At 48.8% G+C, this 20,930-nt stretch overlaps 9 protein-coding genes across 9 annotated transcripts; 6 read left to right on the top strand and 3 right to left on the bottom strand.

The window, feature by feature from the left end:
• Positions 1–215: 215 nt before the first annotated feature.
• On the top strand, positions 216–4,550 carry N7519_010869 (RNA helicase aquarius; the record flags this gene model as incomplete). The annotated part of the gene is made up of 5 exons (XM_057297642.1): positions 216–424; positions 480–580; positions 630–2,449; positions 2,497–4,084; positions 4,153–4,550. The coding sequence occupies 5 exons, from the start codon at positions 216–218 to the stop codon at positions 4,548–4,550; spliced, it is 4,116 nt and encodes a 1,371-aa protein (XP_057145524.1).
• Positions 4,551–4,955: 405 nt separating this feature from the next.
• Positions 4,956–6,054, bottom strand: N7519_010868 (PaaI family thioesterase; the record flags this gene model as incomplete). The annotated part of the gene is made up of 10 exons (XM_057297641.1): positions 4,956–5,025; positions 5,074–5,152; positions 5,226–5,244; positions 5,310–5,356; positions 5,417–5,488; positions 5,547–5,589; positions 5,696–5,761; positions 5,820–5,832; positions 5,911–5,951; positions 6,028–6,054. The coding sequence occupies 10 exons, from the start codon at positions 6,052–6,054 to the stop codon at positions 4,956–4,958; spliced, it is 477 nt and encodes a 158-aa protein (XP_057145523.1).
• Positions 6,055–6,240: 186 nt separating this feature from the next.
• Positions 6,241–7,793, top strand: N7519_010867 (TFIIH/NER complex subunit TFB2; the record flags this gene model as incomplete). Its single annotated transcript, XM_057297640.1, has 3 exons — positions 6,241–6,364; positions 6,418–6,505; positions 6,563–7,793. 3 exons carry the CDS (start codon positions 6,241–6,243, stop codon positions 7,791–7,793), a joined length of 1,443 nt encoding a protein of 480 aa, XP_057145522.1.
• A 194-nt stretch (positions 7,794–7,987) lies between these two features.
• On the bottom strand, positions 7,988–9,808 carry N7519_010866 (Zn(II)2Cys6 transcription factor; the record flags this gene model as incomplete). Its single annotated transcript, XM_057297639.1, has 2 exons — positions 7,988–9,722; positions 9,750–9,808. The coding sequence occupies 2 exons, from the start codon at positions 9,806–9,808 to the stop codon at positions 7,988–7,990; spliced, it is 1,794 nt and encodes a 597-aa protein (XP_057145521.1).
• Positions 9,809–10,235: 427 nt separating this feature from the next.
• On the top strand, positions 10,236–10,889 carry N7519_010865 (Oxoglutarate/iron-dependent dioxygenase; the record flags this gene model as incomplete). The annotated part of the gene is made up of 1 exon (XM_057297638.1): positions 10,236–10,889. One exon carries the CDS (start codon positions 10,236–10,238, stop codon positions 10,887–10,889), a length of 654 nt encoding a protein of 217 aa, XP_057145520.1.
• A 1,042-nt stretch (positions 10,890–11,931) lies between these two features.
• N7519_010864 (uncharacterized protein) lies at positions 11,932–13,246 on the top strand (the record flags this gene model as incomplete). Its single annotated transcript, XM_057297637.1, has 3 exons — positions 11,932–12,358; positions 12,449–13,145; positions 13,195–13,246. 3 exons carry the CDS (start codon positions 11,932–11,934, stop codon positions 13,244–13,246), a joined length of 1,176 nt encoding a protein of 391 aa, XP_057145519.1.
• A 1,411-nt stretch (positions 13,247–14,657) lies between these two features.
• N7519_010863 (uncharacterized protein) lies at positions 14,658–15,323 on the top strand (the record flags this gene model as incomplete). Its single annotated transcript, XM_057297636.1, has 1 exon — positions 14,658–15,323. The coding sequence occupies one exon, from the start codon at positions 14,658–14,660 to the stop codon at positions 15,321–15,323; it is 666 nt and encodes a 221-aa protein (XP_057145518.1).
• A 780-nt stretch (positions 15,324–16,103) lies between these two features.
• N7519_010862 (uncharacterized protein) lies at positions 16,104–17,044 on the top strand (the record flags this gene model as incomplete). Its single annotated transcript, XM_057297635.1, has 2 exons — positions 16,104–16,210; positions 16,267–17,044. 2 exons carry the CDS (start codon positions 16,104–16,106, stop codon positions 17,042–17,044), a joined length of 885 nt encoding a protein of 294 aa, XP_057145517.1.
• Positions 17,045–18,483: 1,439 nt separating this feature from the next.
• Positions 18,484–19,488, bottom strand: N7519_010861 (uncharacterized protein; the record flags this gene model as incomplete). Its single annotated transcript, XM_057297634.1, has 2 exons — positions 18,484–19,291; positions 19,346–19,488. The coding sequence occupies 2 exons, from the start codon at positions 19,486–19,488 to the stop codon at positions 18,484–18,486; spliced, it is 951 nt and encodes a 316-aa protein (XP_057145516.1).
• Between the last annotated feature and the right edge of the window lie 1,442 nt (positions 19,489–20,930).

Genomic DNA, 20,930 nt, shown 5'->3' with positions numbered 1-20,930 from the left:
TGTCCCTCGGATTCGGGTAGAAGAAAGTTTGGATGGGTGTAGGAAGGAGGGAAACAAAGTGGTCGGATTGATTGAGGCCTGCGGCTCGGCGGAACTCAAAGCCAAGACTTTCTGAAAAAGCTCCCCCAGCTTCATTCATATGTTCCGACCGCGCCAATCCACCCCTCCTTGACCAACACCGATTTATTAGGTTAAGGAAACTATCGACTCCTGCGATGGCGCAGAGTCTCGAATCCAGGCCTACAGTGGTGGACTTTCGTGAAGAAAGCCCGTGGGTGCAGCTAGCCAAGGCCCACTGGCTGAACACGAAGGTCCGTAAGGCCAAACCAGATGTCATCAAGAAGCAATTGTGGGATCCTTTGGAAGCAGAGGCTTTCAACAGTCGCTCGTTACTGATCCTTGAGAACTTGAACATTCTTGAGAAGTACGTTCTATCTAGTCATGCCTGTAGGGCTAACGCTGACTTGACTGTTCTCCAGGTTTCTTTGGCCGACTTACACAGAGGATGCGTCGAATCATCATGTACTGTTGATTGCGTTGATTGTCAGCGTGAAGCATCGCGAGCACTTACCGATATGGCGTGAGTCAATGCGACGAGATCTATACCGCGACGAAGCTGACAGTTGCAGATATCTTCTCCGACCGCGCCGATGACTTCTCCAATCTCTTCCACCGTATTCTCTCGATGAGCATTGATCATTCACTTCCGACTCGCTCTAGGCTCTCTATCATATCGTTTGTCATCAGCGCCTTCCAGTCACTCGAGAACGTCCTGATCCGCAAAGAATGCGCGCCCCTCGTTTCTATCTCGATCTGGCACAATCTGGCCAGCGAGGAGGCTAGAGATCGTATTATTGCAAAGGCCCCGACACTGAAAAAGGCATGGAGAGCCTCTGCGAAGCGATATGAGGCTGGAGATGAGGCATTGAAAGCAAAGATGCGCTTCGAACGATCATGGCTATATACAATGCTCTTGGATTTTCTTCATAGGTTGAACGGACCCGAAAAGGACCAAGCTGAGAACTTGCTATACTGTGAACGTTTCCTTGAGCTCTTGGTTGATCTCGAAAGTCAGCTTCCCACTAGGCGCTACGTGAACACGTTGTTGAAGGACCTCAACCTTCTGTCAGTTATTCGTCTTTCACAGCTCTACCGTGTGCCTGATAACGCTCTTCTGCGCGACTTCCACGGCCTCCTCAAGCATTTTGTTGAATTTGCAATTGATGATTACTCTGGCGAGGCTCTTTCTCCGCAGGGAGTCTACGACCTGCATTGCCAGGAATTGGCACAGCTGCAAAGAACCTCAATGAAGTTCTTCAAGGACAAGCTCATGATCCTCGCGCTATCCAATATGGGGTCGATTGCGCAGCGAGCGGATCTAGAGGGACAGCTATCTTCTCTGGACGAGTCGGAACTCCAGAGCCTTTGCTCTCACCTCGGATTCCGCACAAGCTACCCAAAATCATCACATGTCATCCCAGACCGTCAATTCTATCTGGAAGTTTTGGCATCTTCCTATGAACGCAAGGTGCCCTTCCAAGAAGCTGTCGAGAAGTTGAGTCCACTTCCGACGGAAGAAACTCTTTATGACCCGGCCTTGTTGAGGAATGAGACATACGATGGATCGAGGCCTCTGGCGATCCCAAAGTTAAATCTCCAGTATCTGAGTCTCGGAGATTTCCTTTGGCGCTCCTTTCTCCTGTACCGATCAGAAGCATTCTTCCAAATCCGCAAGGACATGGAGTCCCTTGTCAAACGCATGCAGCCCAAACCAGCACGCGATGGAAGCTTAAACTTTGAGGGATTCTCTCGAATGGCGATTCCAATTTCAAAGCCTGCTATCATCGATGTCGCACCACCAAAGGTCGGGGCGACAAACCCGGCTTTTGTTCGAGCTGAGATTGCGATAGAGGTAGGAAGGCTTGCAGATAATATTAGGAGAGAATGGGACTCACTCCGTCCCGATGACGTCGTCTATCTTTTGGCGGTCCAGTCGAGCTCGTCACAGTCGGAACAAGGTGCATCTGAAGCCCCTCGGATGACCCATCTTCGAACTGCCGAGATCGTACAGGTACTTGACGAGCAAGGCCGCGCATTGCGCCAAAATAGTGGCCAGGCAAATGGCTCTCAGCCCAGGGCACGATCGAGGAGACTGATCGTCAACTTGGATGCGGTTGCATTCAAAGCCGACAAGGACCAGCAGGCCCACGGCAAACCGGATATCTACCCCCTCATCAACGTGGTTGCACGGAGAAAGGGCAGGGAGAATAACTTCAAGTCAATTCTGCAGACAATGCAGAAGCTTATTGTCTCTGATATGACGCTTCCTTCCTGGCTCCAAGACATCTTCCTGGGCTATGGAGATCCCGCTAGTGCTCGATACACACAGCTGCCAAACCGACTTACCACTGTCGACTTCCGAGACACACTTTTGGACTGGTCTCATTTGGTGGAAAGCTTCCCAGGCATAGAGCCTTCGGGCGCTGAGAATGCCAGCTTTGGCCCGCCTACGTTCTTGAATATGTTAAACAAGAGCCGGCAGCAGAACCTCATGCGCCGAAGAAGCGACGCCGGGAACAAGCTGCCGAGACAGAGTTGGCGCCTAGCAGTATGCGTGTTTCCACATACAAGCCACCAAACCCTGGCCCCTACCCCGTCGATACTCCCAAATTGAACAAAATCCGATTCACACCTGCCCAGGTGGAAGCCATCGCATCTGGAACACAGCCTGGACTCACCGTAATCGTGGGTCCGCCTGGTACTGGAAAGACTGATGTCACCACCCAAATCATTAACAACATTTACCACAATTTCCCGAATGAACGGACACTTCTCATTGCACACAGCAACCAAGCCCTCAATCAATTATTCCAGAAAATCATTGCCCTTGATATTGATGAAAGGCACTTGTTGCGACTGGGTCACGGCGAGGAAGAATTGGAAACTGATTCCAACTACAGCAAGTATGGACGGGTCGAATCCTTCCTTGACAACCGCAATTACTATCTGTCAGAGGTGATGCGCTTGGCGGCATCAATTGGGGTCGAGGGTGCGCATGGAAATTCATGTGAGACTGCAGGCTACTTCAACACAGTTTACGTGCAGCCAACATGGGCCAAATTCTGGGATCGAGCCAATTCCGAAGGAACGTCAAATGAAGAGATTATCGCATCCTTCCCGTTCCAATCATACTTTGCAGATGCCCCCCAACCCTTATTCGAAGTAGAAGCCGCGAAGGAGGCGATCATTGATACTGCTGCAGGTTGCGAGCGCCACATCGCTCGAATCTTCTCTGAGTTGGAAGACATCCGACCATTCGAGATCTTGAGACAACCCCGCGATAAAGCGAACTATCTCCTCGTCAAGGAGGCCCGCATTATCGCGATGACCTCGACCCACGCAGCTATGCGCCGGCAGGAAATTGCCGATCTAGGCTTCCACTATGACAACGTGGTCATGGAAGAAGCCGCGCAGATTACTGAAGTTGAGAGTTTCATTCCTAACGCCCTGCAAAACATGAAGAACGGCGAACTTCCTCTCAAGCGTGTTGTGCTCTGTGGTGATCACCACCAGAACTCACCCATCATCCAGAATATGGCCTTCCGTCAATATGCCCACTTCGAACAAAGTCTCTTCTTGCGACTGGCGCGGTTGGGTGTCCCAGTGATCAATTTGGATAAGCAGGGACGCGCACGACCTAGCATTGCAGAGCTCTTCCGCTGGCGATACAAGCAACTCGGAGATCTTCCAGTGGTCGAAACTGCCTCCGAGTACCAGAAGGCCAATGCCGGTTTCCAGTTCGACTACCAGTTCATCAATGTCCCCGACTATCAGGGTTCTGGAGAGCGAGAGCCGACACCTCACTTTATCCAGAATTTGGGCGAAGCGGAGTACGCAGTGGCCATGTATCAGTACATGCGACTCTTGGGCTACCCTGCTTCTAAAATCTCGATCTTAGCCACATATGCTGGGCAAACAGCTTTGATCCGGGATGTATTGAGTCACCGCTGTGGAAAGAACCCCATGTTTGGAATGCCCAAGATTGTGACGACAGTGGATCGCTATCAGGGAGAACAGAATGATTGTGAGTTGACTTCCTCCCAAAGCGTATTTACGCCACTCAAAATATCGGAATGGCTAACATTTCTCTAGACGTCATCCTTTCTCTCACCCGGACCCGCAGCGTCGGATACCTGCGCGACGTTCGCCGTCTGACTGTAGCTCTCTCCCGCGCACGACTAGGTCTGTATGTGCTCGGCCGACGGGAAGTCTTCGAATCGTGCTACGAACTCAAGCCCGCATTCGACCTTCTTCTGCAACGACCGGATAAGCTCATGCTCGCGCCTGGTGAGATGTTCCCGTCGTCGCGGGAAGCCAACGCCGCCATTGAGGGCACGCCGATGGAGAGTGTTGAGCACCTTGGCCAATATGTGTTTGAAATGACGCAGGCCAAGATTAAGGCCATGGGTGATGGAGATATCACTATTGAGGATGCGGCGCCGGCTGGCGAAGATGACTATGTGGATGAGGATGAGGTTATGGGGGGCTGATGATGAGGATGAAGATATTGTATGAATTGTTTCGCGATTAAATGGTAACAGCAGCACTCAATAAAGGAATTTGTTGGGATCACTCTCCGTTTTCTGCTTTGTACTTTTACGTGGCTCTTGAATGGGCACCTCGTTTTACAGATTTAAATGGTTATCTATTACGTAGTAGCACGCTGAAAATAATGAACTTGTGTAAAATTTCTGGTCTCAGACAGAGTGGTATCATTTGGGGATATGAACAGACTCGCTGTGTTCTATAATCGGTCTTTTCTGACTCAGACTTGCTGCTACCCGTGGACAATTGTCGACTGATCTTTTCTTTTGGTCATAATGACTTGAAGTAAATATGTGCGACTTGTTCGACCAAAACTCTCCGGGTCCATCAATCATACCCAAATTCCGTTTTTATTGGTCCTTGTGCTTGTTCATTTCCTCCACAATGTTATTAGGATCCTTCCAAGCCTGAGTCACATACCTAAGTGACATTAGCAGTTTACATTTGGAAATAGAATAGGGTACACACTTCGTGTGGCTCCCACGGGCAACGATATGTCCGTTGGGGTTCGTGAACTTGATGTTCGTGAAAGCAAGGGTCTTTCCAACTAAGCGTGGCAAGTTAGTTCATGGTAGGTGTATCAAGTAAAATAGATGTGATGAAGAAGTCAGATAGCATACATTTGTCACAAGTTACCTCCTAACGTCAAAAGTTAGTACTGTAGGATTGAGAAACCGAGAAGAATAGATGGAGAAATAACATACAGCCATGATTCGGTCACCGACTTTGCCGCCTGAGTTCAAATATGTGACTTAAGAGGATTTTATTAGAAACAGAGAAGTCAGATGCGATGCCTATCTCGTAAACTTACCATTTAGGTCTGTTGACACACCCGTCGAGAATAAGCCGCGAGATGCCACAGCCAACGAACCTCCGAGGTCAACTAGAGCATATTTTAGCCAAGTGTCACATCTTCTGGGCCACATACAATGATCTCTTACCCATGCTCGCAATAGTGCCTCCGTGGAGTATATTCAGGCGGTTCTAAATGATATAGATGTCAGAGACTATGTTTCATGTGAGAACTGGGGTCTTTAAAAAAGATTTGCAGAGATGTTTGCCGGAGAGTCTGCATCACAAAGAGACATACTGTATGCTCCTTCTGAATATCCAGCTCAAAGTTGACTACACCGGGCCTGGCGGCTGTAACACGGAGCTATATAGTAAAGGTCAGTGATCCAATATAAACCGTTAGGAAACTGGTTCAGACTTACATTATTCAACAGGCTTCAGTTCGGTTAAAGTGAGACGTTAGTTCTTCTCTACTATCTAAAAGGTAGAGGCAAGTTGGGATGGATTCCATACCGAGGCTCCAGACCCGAGGTAGCTCGGAAGGACTCCCACACCTATAGATAGCGAAATACGTTCCAAGGTTAGTAAGAAGTGGATGACAGAATATGTGGTGAGGGTCTTGGTAATTACCGAGCGGACAAATTTAAGAGAGGCCATTTCTCAAAAGTGATGAATGTCTAGGTGGAATGGTATATTGAATATTGTACTTGACTCTCGGGAGCATCCCGGAGCTGCACTTTATGGCCGCTTCGGCAACCGTACCAGCGTCATTTCATTCAACCACTTCACCTAAACACCTTATTCTCTTCAGTTGCTTGAGAACTTCGTTTCTCACAGCTCACCATGACGAGTGCAACATCCCGTCCTCTGGAGTACCTGGAGGGGCTCCCCGGGACAACCTTTTATAAGCTATACCAACAGCCATCCACAGCCCTTGCGATCTTCAGGCGCATGCTGCCCGATCTAGGTACATTGAGCTCACTCACATGGAAGGTAATGTTGTGCTAACAGTGAATGTAGCAAAATGCTTTGTGATGGCCCTGCTCTATTTAAAAGATCCTCTTCCAACGGCTGATCTGGAAGTTTGGGTCAACTCAGAGAGCAAGAAGTGAGTGGCTTATCTGACGGGTCTGGCTCTAGTCATTACTAACTGTGTTCACACAAGGGAACGAGATAATGCTCTTTCAATATTGGGTCGACTTCATATTCTTTCTACGACCCTCACAGGTGAGAATGTCCGTGCGTACATGATCACCAACCCATTCGCTGCTTCGCTTCGACAAGCTTTGACGGGCGCCGAGGACTCTCATTCTTTCGGTGTATTCTCACAAGCCCCAGAGCACACCCTGACCTCGATCGCCGATTTGGACGAATATGCTAGACGGCAGTGGGAAGGCGTCATGGGGTACATGGTTGGAACGAGTGCCTTGAGTGGGCAGCGTGACATGGTCAATTTGAGCAAGGGTGTCAAACAGCTTCTCCAAGCGGGACACCTAGTTGAGATTCGAGGCAACCGTGTCGACATTACGAAAGACGGGTTCGGATTTGTGCTACAGGACGTGAATACCCAGGTCTGGCATATCTTGATTCTTTATGTCGAGAGCGCCGAGGCCATCGGCATGGATAGCGTTGAGGTTCTCTCGTTCCTGTTCCTCTTGAGCAGTCTGGAACTCGGGTCGTCTTACGACAAGAGCCATATGACACCCAACCAACTTCGCACTCTTGCGGACCTCGCCGATTTTGGTATTGTCTACCAAGAACACGCCGACGCGACTCGTTTTTATCCCACTCGTCTTGCAACTACACTTACATCCGACTCGAGCGCTCTGAGCAACCCTGTCACAGGCTCCCTGACTGGGCCAGCGGGGCCGTCTGGTGGCTCTGGCTCCGGGTTCATCATCATCGAAACCAACTATCGACTGTACGCCTACACCTCATCACCCCTACAAATATCCCTCATCTCCCTCTTCACAAACCTCAAATACCGCTTCCCCAATCTGGTCACCGGCAAGATCACCAGACAGTCTGTCCGCCGAGCTATCGAGATGGGAATCACTGCCGATCAGATCATTTCGTACCTATTATCGCACGCGCACCCACAGCTGCGGAAGCACAGCGCTGCCCAACCGAACGGCAAGGGTGTCCCAGCATCTGTACTCCCGCCTACCGTGACAGATCAGATCAGACTGTGGCAGCTGGAGCGGGACCGTCTCCGGGCGACGGCGGGCTTTTTGTTCAAGGATTTCACCAGCTTGGCCGAATATCAGGCTCCTTGCCAGTATGCTGCGGAGATTGGCGTGCTGGTTTGGAAGTCGGATCGGAAGCGCATGTTTTTTGTCACGAGACATGAGCAGGTGGCTGCATTTTTGCGGAGTCAAAAGGTAGGTGGGAAGTAACACAGTTATGCAAGGCATAAGACTTCAGTCATTATGAATTTGGAAAAGCAGGAGACAAGATCTTTGGGTGTTATGGATACTGGAAAGCATGTTACGAAATCACGACCCATGGCCCTTTATACGGCGACATAAAAATTGTACAATAATCAATAAAAGAAGATTATGAGAAAGGAGACTTCAGCACCCGCCTACCTCTATATACCAATCTTCTGCTTAACAGTCACCCACTTACCATCCGCAGCCCTCTTCCGATAGCTAAAATAAGTATGGCCCCCAACATCATCCGGCAGAAGAACCCTAACATCCGAGACCCTTGCCTCGGCTGGCACCTTCGGTACAAGCAAATCCTCATCTCCGGGTAGAACCTGCCCAACAGACGAATTGACACGAACATTGCCAGCATAAAAATCCCCCTCTTCAACCCTAATAACCTCCTCCAAAACATCCGCCAAAATCGAACCATTCCACACCCCCTCCCGGTGCGGCGCTGCCCTCAACGCCCTCACAGCCTGCCGCCGGATCCGCGGAACACGGCACTTAAGAGCTGTGTAGTATACAGGTGGGATGTACCCCATCTCAATGGTGAACCCGCTCCTACCGCAGTCCGGTGCTTGCAGGTAGTAGTTGACTGTGGAGGCTTTTTCGAGGAGTTCTAGTAGAGAATTATCCAGGATCGCGTCCATGTCGGACATCTTGTTGAAGTCCTGGAAGATGGCCTTCAGGTCATCGGGTGCGGTGGCCAGTTTAAAGAAATCTTCTTCGCTGAATGCTGTTGCTGTCCAGCTTTTCCATATATCGAGGAATCCAGACATTATTCTGACGAAGTTCTCCGTATAAGTATCGAATCTCAGCTCGGATTCGGTTCCTTCTGGTGAGAGGCAGACTGAGGCCATTATTGTGGCCATTTCGTGGTGCACCCGTAGGAGGAGGTACCCAGTTTTGTCTTTTCCAGATATCTTGTTGGTTTTGAGGCGCGCGACTGAGACGGTGTATGTTTTACGCCAGAGGGATAGGTCCGCGAGGAGAACGCTTTGTGTATTGAGCATTTGTTGATTGCTGGTTGGTGTCTGGGATGCGTGGTGGTCGTGGTAATGCCTTTTTAGACAGTGGACTCTGTTCAAGAGATCGTCTAGGCTGCGTCTTGCTTCAAGGAGCGAGCTGAATGTATACGGAAGACTGGTGTTTCGCGGGTCTTTTGTTACAAGATACATGTGTGAAGGCACGTGGCCAAACATGGCAGAGTGAATACCTAGTCGAACATAGGCGTCAACTAGGGCGTTGTAGGCGAAGTCTTCTTCAGGCGCCAGAATGGTCGGGACCATGGATGACGGAGGACGTGGCGTAGGCATATCGGAGAGGAGCTTCATGCCATATTGGAGATGTGCATTCCCTATCTGATACTGCCCGCGCATGTATTCGAGGGTGATAAAGAGCATACACGTAATCAGCGCTACTCGGAGAGAGTAGCTATTGTTGGTTGTATTGATGCGTAGGTGCTGAATTGCCTTATTATATTGCTGAAGAGTGAAACACTCGTCATATTGATTCGGCCCGGCGGCATATCGCCCTTGGAAACGATGCGCAGACGACAAGGCAATGATAGCGTGACGCACGGCGGGTTCCTGTGCGCTAGCTTGAAAGATCAATGTCTCCCAGAAGTCGGATGGAAATAAACCGGCAAATTTCTTTGCGGTTCGTCTAATCAGCCAGTCGAAGCACAGCTGTTCTTCGTGGCTGAGGTTGCCGGCTGGAACTGGCGTGCAGTAGGTTGATAGAGCTCGGTTGCTTTGTGGTTTCCCGTAGGGACTTCCGCCGCCCCCCCAAATACCATAGCCGTCACAGACTCGTCTGGTTGACACACAGCGTCGGCAAGCTGGTCGGCCTTCGTCGCATTTGACCCGACGGATTCTTGATCCAGTTAAGGGAGTGCTAGAGTGAGGATGGGCAAATACTTACTTGCAGGTCCTGCAACCTGTTTTGGCCTTTTCGCGGACTAATGGGGCATGAGCGTGCATATCAGCAGTTATTTGAGGAATCAAAGGAACTACGTAGGTACATATGTAATTTAAGACTGGCCTCAGGGCTGCGGGAATACTAAAGTGGATTCCGAGTTCCTTCCTGGAGTGGAGCTTATCGGAGTTAACGCTTAACTACGTCAACATATGATTGGTGCGCTCGCTTTTATGTTGCTTTGATTGGCTGAATTTATTAAAGGAAGAGACCATTGGTATCCACTTATGAAGTAGGTACCCAGGTATACCTTAGGTAGATGCTGTGAATGATTTTGCAAGGATAGATTCTACGTTGTGCGGAGTTAGCGTCGAACAGGGATTCTGACTGACCATGATAACCTAGAAACATTTTGACTAAGGCCCCGAATACGACACAGAGTACCCAAACAAATGGCCCCATGAGCCTGAGCTCACAGGCTTCCGAAGCTTCATGGAGGATTTTTACCGCGAGTGCGACAGCGTTTGCCTGACGCTCATGGAGGCTCTAGAGGTTACCTGGGGCATTGATGATGGGTCTCTGGTCGCACGCTGCATTCCCAGTGCCACAGACCTCCGACTCACTCACGACCCCACAATTCCCGCTGATGAGATAAAGTCGGGCGGTACAAGACGGATCGCACCACATACCGATTTCGGACCCATCACGCTGCTGTTCCACGACAGCACTGGTGGCCTGGAAATTGAAGACCGGGCCAATCCAAAGGGCAACACTTTTGTTCCCCTCCCGCCGACTGATACGACAGAGATGATTGTCAATGTTGGCGATACGCGGACACGTTGGACCAACGGAAATATTACCGGTGGCATTCACCAGGTCACTACCCCCGAGTCTATGAAGGGAGAGAGTAGCTTGGTTATACCACCCCGAATGTCGATGGCCTATCTCTTCAAGGCTGAGAGCAATACCTCGGTTGGCCCACTGCCCAAGTTCGTCTCCAAAGAGCCGGCGAAGTATCCCGAAATCACAGCCTTCGAGTTTCAACAATGGAAAAATAGTATTATGTACAATGTGGAAGAGGAAGAACATGCGCGCACTCTTGATCGCTTCGTTGAGACGCCCAAGGCTATCACAGTACAAGCGTAACTGACTTGCTGAATGTTGGAGACACTAATCAGTCAGTACAGCCAGTGGTGGCGTGATTGAAACGCAGCTTTACATTCTGGACACTATGAGAAACACACACGTACTTGAGATATGCGAGAAGGTTGCTTTTTCACGACCACATGCAGCGTCCCCGTTTGCAACAAAAAGAAAAAAGAAAACAGCCAATTTAAAAACACAGTCACAGATTGTTTCTATAGCTATTGTACTTTGTTATTTGAATAAACATCTACTTTTTAGTATCAATTTTTTGTGTTAAGGGTATGGCATGTTGTCCGTAGATTAATGTTATGCTATATATACCCACCTGCTCTCGGGTGGCTTAGTGGTCGTAGCGGTGATTGGCTATTTCAATTACCTTCGGTCTTCCATGACCAGCTCTGATTGGTTACTACGAGTTCATAGTTTGGGTCACTCACTGCTGATTGGTCAATTTGAGAACATTGGGGCGATTCGGAAGAGGATCTAACCTTTAAAACTACAGTAGTTGCCATGTATGGATGTGGTTAATGGTCGAGGAAGCACAAAGATTATTCTTCGAGAACCCAAGTATATAATAATCCTAGTAGCTCTAGCGCGCTGTGCTTCTACCATGAAGTGGTGCGGACGTCGCATGAAATCGCCTCCAGAATTAACCCGATCTCGCTATTGTCAGCGAGTCTATACCTAGCCCGAGAAGGGACAAACCTTGGAATAATTGGCTACTTTGAGTACACTTTCAGTCTACCGCTATAATTGGTCACTATGCGTTCAGTTTTTTTCTTCTACTGCTGATTGGACACATTCAGGACATACTGGCAGGATATATTATGCTTTCTCTGTTTCTTTACGCCCTCCCTATTCAATTGAATTCTTGTTCGCTGCATTGTGTCATCATACCCCGTGGAAAACTGATCTACAAAGCTTCGAGAAGGTCGCAATTTACTGGTAGCAAAAAATCGCCTTCTCACTTTCATCTCTACAGATGATTCCAATCCTCGAAAAATAACTTAAAGATAATAGCGCCCGAAGACAATTCATCCCAATGGATGCTTCGGATACCTCCTATAGAAAGGAGCCGCTTGCTGGCAGCAAGTACTCTTCTCCTTCCGACGTCGAAAAACCGCCACATCTCCCCACAACGGTCGACCTAGCACCTCTCGACATCGAGGTCACTTATCCCGAGGGTGGCCGCGAGGCCTGGTTAGTGGTACTCGGTGCGTGGTGTGGCTTGACCTCATCACTGGGTATCTACAACACATCCGGTGTGTTCGAGGTCGTTATATCCAAAGTGATATTACCGGAGGCTTCATCATCTACTCTTGGCTGGATATTCTCAGTCTACGCCTTCGTAAACTGGGTCTGTGGAGTACAAATTGGACCTACCTTTGATGCAATGGGCCCGCGTGCACTGATCATTGCCGGGACTATTTGCACGCTCATTGGCATTTTCACACTCAGTGTCTCTACGGGTAAGATCAGTTCTCATATGATACGGCATGCAATCGTCCATGCTCGTAAATCCTGCCGATATTGGAGTTCCCTTGCTGATGATGATATAGAATACTACCAAATATTCTTGTCATTCTCCATCATGACCGGTATCGGCTCATCCCTTCTCCTGACCCCATCGATGGGATGTGTCGCTCATTGGTTCATGGAGCGTCGCGGTCTTGCTAGTGGTATAGCGTTCATAGGAGGCGGTTTTGGTGGAGTTCTCTTTCCCCTGATGATACAATCACTTCTCCCTCAAGTTGGCTGGGGATGGTCGATCCGGATCCTCGGATTTGTGCTGCTTGTACTCTGCGCTATCAGTGTGGCATTCTGCCGAAGTAGAATCCCTTCGCGGAAAGGAGCAGAAACAACCTGGCGAGATACATTGCCAGATTATAAAATCTTCATGGATGGAACAGGAGCCATGGCACTCACAACCGCCGGAGTCCTTTTGACGGATTTGGCGTACTTCATCCCGATTACGTACACGCCGCGTTACTACATCGATCGACAGAATCTGTCAGACGACGAGGCCCTGACTGGGTCGTCGGCGTTTGCATATCAGCTTCTCGCGATTCTCAATGCTACTTCATGCGTTGGCCGATACGTGGCGGGCGACATGGCGGATCGATTTGGCAGATACAACACCATGATCGTCTCCTTATTTTTCTGCACAGTATCAGTTCTAGGTTTCTGGCTACCCGATATCCTTGCACCAGACCTCGATTCCTACGCACTACTGGTGGTCTTTATACTACTATTCGGGTTCTGCAGTGGTTCAAATGTTAGCCTGACACCAATATGCCTTGGTCAGCTTTGCGAAACTCAAGAATATGGACGATACTATGCGAGCTGCTTTACGGTAGTATCTTTCGGGGTACTTGCAAGTATCCCAATTGCCGGGGGTCTTCTCGATGCGGTGGGGGGTACAGGAAAAGAAAAGTATTGGGGAGTCGCTCTTTTTGCTGGACTCAGCTACGTGGGCGCTTTTTTATCTTTTCTATTGGTTAGGATTAAAGTAAAGGGGAGGGATTGGAGAATAAAGTGGTAGAACATCAGGCTTTCGGTATTTCCGAGGCTATACAAGGCTCACAATGTATTAGATTAGTCCTGAGGCTTATATACTAGGACTTAGAACATTTTGACGCAGCACTCTCCGGGTCTGCTTTACTTGAGCATACCGATGCACTGGTGTACTGTGTCTTGTCGGCATTCATCCATATCATCCCTAATATGTGAATATGGCTGAAATCAGTAGAGTAATAGAGTGACTTCTCCTGGACTGCACAAGATGGGAAATTACGCCAAAGTGTTATGGGGCATATTGACAAACGAAACTACCCGCTATCCATTTGGGATTTCCTATCCTAGAGAATATACATACATTATCGTCCAGTCTAGCCCACGATGGCCGTGCGCTGGGATTCCTAATCCCTACCATAGCCCTGTAGGCATCTATAAACTCGTCACGCTAAGCCTCCTTAGGGGGTATCATGCTACCCTGGGCAGTACCTGCATGGATTTGATGTTATCATGTAAGGTACCCGTTGAACCATAGCACCAAAGTCAGATAAGTTATAGCTCTTGGTTGAGAAGCTCCATAACAGAATACCTTGAATCTTATTGTTGACATTCGTGTAGGTAGCAACACACTAGCAGGCCAATCTGGAAATTGAGAATATTAGCACCCACTTGATGTTTCTATAGTTCAGAGTTTGAAAGAAAAGGCAAATCTAAACCGATATATTTCTTTTCGCCTTTCTGCTACTAATTGTTGGATGGCTGATCGAGGTCCATGAATGTTAAGCCGCAACGAGACCGTCGCTTGCACGTATACGCATCAAATTACATTATATCCACACAGTTTGAATGCGGGAGACTGAATATTTCTCTTCAATTCTGTTTAGCCATGTGGAGATTGGGTATTATCCATCTGTATACATCGATGTAGTTAATTAACATGCTCAACTCCCTCAATCCTAGTCCATACTCCCGTACGCATACAGCCTCCAATTAAATATACAGCATCAATCGCCCAACGTACAGTAGTAATATGTAGAGTCAGCCGTACTTCACCACGAATGTCATTTTGGCCCCCTAAGTAATATTGATGATCTTACGAGACAGGTTTCCTGGGCGGTAAGTCTCCTTACCAAATGCGGTACGTCACCTCCGCATTCTACATATGTAAGATGAAGAGCCGAGCGGGGAATTAAATAATTATTCCAAAGGAGGAAACCGTCCAACGTCATCCTGTATCCCTACATTCCACTCAACATGCAAACCCAACCTTCGGGACCGAGTCCTGATCAGTTCCAAAGTACCCACGCTCGTTGGCGTGCTCTTACACACCGCACTCCTTCATCCCACTCATCCTTTCTCTACGGTGTCAAATCTACCAAGATCTACTGCCGCCCGACCTGTCCCGCGCGCCTTGCCCGAAGAGCCAACGTTGTCTTCTATGATACAGAAGACCAAGCGCGACGCGATGGCCACCGGCCATGCAAGAGATGTCAACCGGATAATGCGAGCTTCATTGGAGAGAGAGAGGAGGTTGTCACAAGGGTTCTAGCGCTTTTGCGGATCAAGCGGGACGATCACGGTTTGACAGTGAAGCGAGGTTTGAAGGAGTTAGCAGAAGAGGTCGGTGTGACGCCGAGTTATCTTTGCCGCGTGTTCAAGAGGTCGATGGGGCTTACGCTAGGAGCGTACATGATAGAGTTTGAGAGAGAGGTAAACGAGGGTAAGACAGAGAGAGAGGTACAATCTCCCAGCACAGTTGGATCTGGTATGGGTGACGCTGCGACGGGACTGTGGACGCCAGCAACAACGGCAGGAAGCTTGACGGCACCCATCGAGGGTCCAAAGGAGTTGGCGGAGCCGCAAATGGAAAATATCCCAGAGGCTCTGGACTTGAACTTCGATTTTGACGAGTGGTTCTGAACTGGAGGCCCCATTCAGGAAGACTTCTGGAATGAAGGTGCCTTGAATGATGGCTTGAACGCAGACATTTTGAATGATGGCTCGCACAGGTGGGATATTGAAGATGGTTGATATTATCTGGGTACCTACATGCTTGCAAGAAGCGTGCATAACTGGTACCTACAAATACTTGGCTTTCCCTATTCGTGTGCTTTCCTGGATACTCGGCAGATTTTTCTCCGTGTTTTCTTATTCCCTCAACGACGACGACCCTACACATTCATATTTATATTTTGGGTACTTTGGTAGATAATTAGTGACCTCCAGGATGTAGGATGTTTAATTAATACCTAGCTACATATAACAAGCATCTAATAAGCACCTGGGCATGTAATAAGCACTCACCAAGCATTTTATACCCTACACGTGACCAGCCATAGCCCCGAATCTACTCTATGAGATACCTCAGCCCCAGGCTATAAAAGTAGATAACTAGCAAAGAAAATATACAACATACAGTGTTCTCATAGACAATAGATTAATTATGACCCCTCGCATCGAAGAAAACACGGCAAGTGGGTCGCATTATAGTGCCTTGGACGAATTGCTGATCTTATTAAAATCGATTAGTTCCAACTATTACATTTGGTCCACTTGGCACCCCTTGGGGCCAGGACGGGGCGGAAAAAAAGCCAGCCTCCAATAAATTAGGGGAAAACCCCGCGCCACTTTAAAAAAAAATAAAACACGTCACGGTCCGTGTGTCCTCTTCTTCCTATATCAGATCTTCTAAATGAGGACATGTCCTCACTCAGCAACTCCAGCCCAGGGAACTGGATCACCGGCAGTTACACAGGCGACAGTATTGGCGTTCGTATCACGATCGCAACATTCGTCGGCGTCGCATGGTACAATGTGATCGAGCTAGTCGTGCTCATCTTCCTAACCTTCAAGCGCTATGAAGGCCCCTATTTTGGAGCATGCTGATAGCCAGCGTTGGCATCCTGCCGTATTCAGTCGGCTACCTGCTCAAATTCTTCGGCGTGACGTCCGCAACTTGGGTGCCCGTCACGCTGTTAACAATCGGCTGGTGGACGATGGTAACCGGCCAATCCTTCGTTCTGTATTCGCGCCTCCACCTGGTGATCCAGAACATGCGCGTACTGCGCATGGTGAGGGCCATGATTATCATGAACATTTTCTTGCTGCACGTGCCCACAACCGTGCTCACGTACGCGGCCAACTTCTCCAGTTCTGCAGCCTCGGTTGCGGGGTACGATATCATGGAGAAGCTGCAGCTGACGGGCTTCTGTGTGCAGGAGGTTATCATCTCTGGGTTGTACATGTGGGAGACAAATCGTATGCTGCGCTTGAATCAGGACCATGTTAGTCGCAAGACTATCTTGCAGCTGCTCGCTGTCAACGTCTCCTGTATCCTGATGGATATCGCGTTGATGATCATCGAGTTTAGGGACTTCTATATCTACCAAACGACCCTCAAGGCCACCCTGTACAGCATCAAACTGAAACTCGAAATTGCGGTCCTCGGCAAGCTGGTCAATATCGCTCACCAGCATATGTGGAGACCGTCGTCTTTCAATACTGCCGGCGGGCAGTATCCGTCTTTCGTTGACCCGAACCATGCCTTGCACGATTTCAGCCATGCAGACTCTCTGGGTGCAAGCTCGGCATCCAAAGGCCGCGCGTCTGGAACCGAGGCCATTGACAGCGACATCCGATGAAACTTGGCTGTATTTCTACTCCTATCAAACCCCCCCAACCAAGCCACCTGGCCGGCTTGATCCATCACACAGTATTGTGATATCATCTGCGGCGCGCCAGGAGACCACCACCCGAAGTGATCCCACCCATTCGTCTCCATCAAGGACGTCCCGCCAGCATTCACTCCACGCCTTTCGCTCAAGCTTTGGCTTCCTCGCTAGGCTTGCTTAGATGGGCAATCAGCCATGGAATACTGCTGCCGCCGCCTACACTGAGTTATTACGAATGACCAAGAGCGACCACATTGGCCTCGTGGAAGCGAATATGCTTTCGAGCATGCTAGGATATCCCCCAAGCAAGCCAGGGAGAACTAGTATCTATTTTCATCCGGTATAGGTAGACATATCGGAATCCACAGTCTCACTCTGAGACTACTTTTGAAACACGCTGAAAACTTCTGAGAACTAATTTCTTCAACTTGTAAAAGCCACCACTGTAAGTTGAACTATGTGGATGTGCATTCTAGCATATTCACAACTAGTCTTCTTGCTGTGTGGGAGTAGGTAGTTTGTGCACCGCATAAATTCATCATAGTTTGACCTAGAAATTTCCCGCCACAGAGCATAGCGTAAGACGAGAAAGCATGGCAAAGAAGTTCATGACTTTGGAAGATAATTTGTCATTTTGCGCAAAGACTTCTTGCTTTCACAGTAGATCTCTATATTGTAGGTCCCCTGTCTCTCAACCCAACCGGCCTCTATCCTCGTGCAAAGCTCCCTCCCACCAGAACCGCCGTTATGCTTATTCAGTTGGCAGCGAAGCATTCGACCACTTTCAAGTTCGACACCATAGCATTCTACATGAATCTTTACTGGCACCAACTGCACTCCATGGTTACGGCATGGAAGGACAGACTGCTTGGTCATGCGCCCAGTGGTGCCTTTATGAGTACCAAATATGTAGTCAAGAAGCCGGGATTATACATATGCTCATGTCTTATGTCGCCCCAAGTGATATGTATCGGATTCCCCTTCTTGATCGTGATGTTCTTGATAAAATATATATCCTAACGACCTCATTTCCAAGCCTCTTTCCAGAACACATTATTTTAAGTGGCGTAGTAAACCAGACGTATAATTTCGACCGGCATCGCTATCCGTCGAGGCGAGCGATATGCAATAATATCCCCCGATATTTACAAACCCACCTTTGATAACGTCATTGTCAAATCTCAAGCGAGAAATTCCCGGGAAAAGATTGCAATGAATGCCCAAAATTCACATTTGTGTTCTTTGCCGATCCGAGGTGAAGCGCCTACAACCGGCCCGGTGATATCGGAGTGGGGAGATAGCGGATAAGGCACACACAAGATGGAACAGGGACGAAAAGAGGAAAAAAAGAAAGGGTATATTTGTCTATGAATCCGTATCTGTATATTTATAATTTATAAGGAGAAACCTCAAGACTCCTTCCGCCGACCACCAACTTGATCGTGCAAGTAAAGCCGGCCCTCTGTATTAACGAACCCGCCAATTCCAAATGCGGGGATAATGCGACACATGCGCAGTAGGGACGCGCCAATCCAGTCGCGACTGACACGGTTGATCCGGTCTTTGGTCGGCATTACCTGTGGCCGGTTATATAGGTCCAGGCCGAGCAGGTGGATTGGCGTGCTGACGAGTTGGATGGAGGCCGGGATAGCGAGCTGCGCGATCAGGATCTTGAGGTATTCTTGGGAGGCGATGGAGTCTGGGATTGATGCTGAAACCATGGCGGGGAGGCTGAAGGAGCCAAAGATTGTGAGGGCGTCCCGGACGAGGAAGGCTGAGTATGTTGCTACGGGAATTCGGGTGCGGCCGATTGAGCGGGCCGTTTTAGAGGTTGAGGTTGAGGTTGTGTTGGAGGCGGATGCGGGAGTTGGTGTTGGGCTTGGTGGGGTTGTGTTGTTTGTGGCTGGCACAGAGGTGTTGCTGTGGCCAAATAATTGGGCGAATTTCACGTCCTTCCAGATGCCCACGGAGGAATTGACTATGAATGTTGTAGCAAAGGTGGTCATGCCTGCGATAGCATGATCAATCTTCGGGTACCACTTGCTCAGGATTGTCTCTGAGGCATTGGCAGTGGCAAAGGTTGCGGTATAAAGGGACCAGACGAGGAGACTGGGTCGTGACGTTAAGAAAGTTGCGGGTTGTGTGAGGGAGAACCAGAGGTGCCTGCGGAATGCCGGGAAGAGAGGTTGGTTGTAGAATGATTTCTCCACGACAAGTCTGAGTGATATGGGTCAGTATATTGTTGATAAGATGGAGAATAACTTGACTTACCTGTCAAAGATCATCACCGCTGGCGTTATCAATGTCGCTGAACCTGCAGCAACAACTACATCGGCCGCTAACAATTCCGCCATCCGGCTTTTGGTGTGTTGGATACCGAATGGCATAGCCTCCTCTCGGATTTGCTGTGTCATGGCTTATGATGTATGGTTTAAGCGGGCAACGCTATTACCATCTGTTCGTGACCGTCTCGCAGTCTGGTGTGTTCGTGATGTAAAGACAGGACTGGGCAAGGTTCAGTAAAGCTTCAATCTATCTGGATGACACTGTTAGACCAAATAAACCCAACGCGGGGCATGCCTTAAGGCAACTTACTGTGGATCAATGCTGATCAATGGAACGAGTTAGGGTTTGCACTGAGAATAAAAGGAGGGGAGAGAGGAAGAGAGTGAATAGAAGAAGAAACCCCTCCGTAGATATATCCCCAGTCCGTTTTCTATAATGTAATGCCAACATCTTATCAAGAAATCAAGCACCATCGACATTTATAGATCGCCGGCTCAAAAAGACAACGCGTCGGCCAAGCGAACCAATAACAGTGTCAACCGGGCCGGCGGCCGGTGCTGGATACGGGCCGGTGATTGGTGCGGTCGCCGCACCGCGATCGACCTTATATCTAACTCAGGGACGAGATTCTAGAAGTTTTGAGTACTCCGGACTTTCCAAGATATACGAGGATGTCTAGGACAACGCGTATGCTTGCCCTAAACGGACTGAAGTATGGTTTCTCCCCGCATTTCCCCGATCCCAACATTAACTTATGCTATGATATTTGATATTTTCTCTTCTTTTCACCGACTTCTGCAGAGTGGGGTTTCCATTCGCCTTTAAAATCAGGCATTTAAAGGTTAGGGTTCCGAGCTGCATCCCGGTCCGTCCATTGCTAGTACAACTTCACTAGTACGAGTAGTACATTACTAGTTGATCGTCTATGAAAGAAAAAGGGATTGTCTCCGTCTCTATATACCGTTCTTAAAAGGTGTACTTGCAACGCAGAAATGTAGGCAAAGCAGCCCTAGAGGCACTAACTGCATGAAGGCTTGACAATACCCTGGCAAAAGCTTCACTCATGTTTCTCCAATAGGCGGGTACGATACATATGTAGCCACAGATAAGAATCCTCAAGTGCTATACACGGCCATACATTTCCACTTCTGCATGTCTAGGTAGACAGACCCCTTTCACTCTATGGTGTTGTTGATCGACTATAAACGTCGCATTCAATGTTGCCTGGACTATACCCACAGTCAGAGACAGTTATTATTCAAGTAAGATTTGAACATTAAAGACTGATTCCGAGTGACATTTCTGTGCGGTCATCACTGGGCACCAATACACCAGCAGGTGGATCCAATAGGAATTCCTCAACAGTTCCACTTTGAGAGTACCGACATCGCGGGGTTTGGGGTGATGTGTCACTATAGGTGGGTTTCTGACTCATAGCCAGCCCATTTCTATTACAATATACAACATACGTTGCATACCTAACACATCAGTTGGGAAACAGAGCATCTCTTCAAGACCCTCAGTTGGTACTGACTTCAGATGGTTATCAGATCCATGGATACCTGTTTTG

Source organism: Penicillium mononematosum, assembly GCF_028829835.1.
Source record: "Penicillium mononematosum strain IBT 11891 chromosome Unknown utg000005l:1.0-9366267.0:1.0-9372171.0, whole genome shotgun sequence".
NCBI classification, from domain to species: Eukaryota; Fungi; Ascomycota; class Eurotiomycetes; order Eurotiales; family Aspergillaceae; genus Penicillium; species Penicillium mononematosum.
Note: the sequence above shows the minus strand (reverse complement) of the source record. Positions and strands in the feature narration are given on the sequence as shown.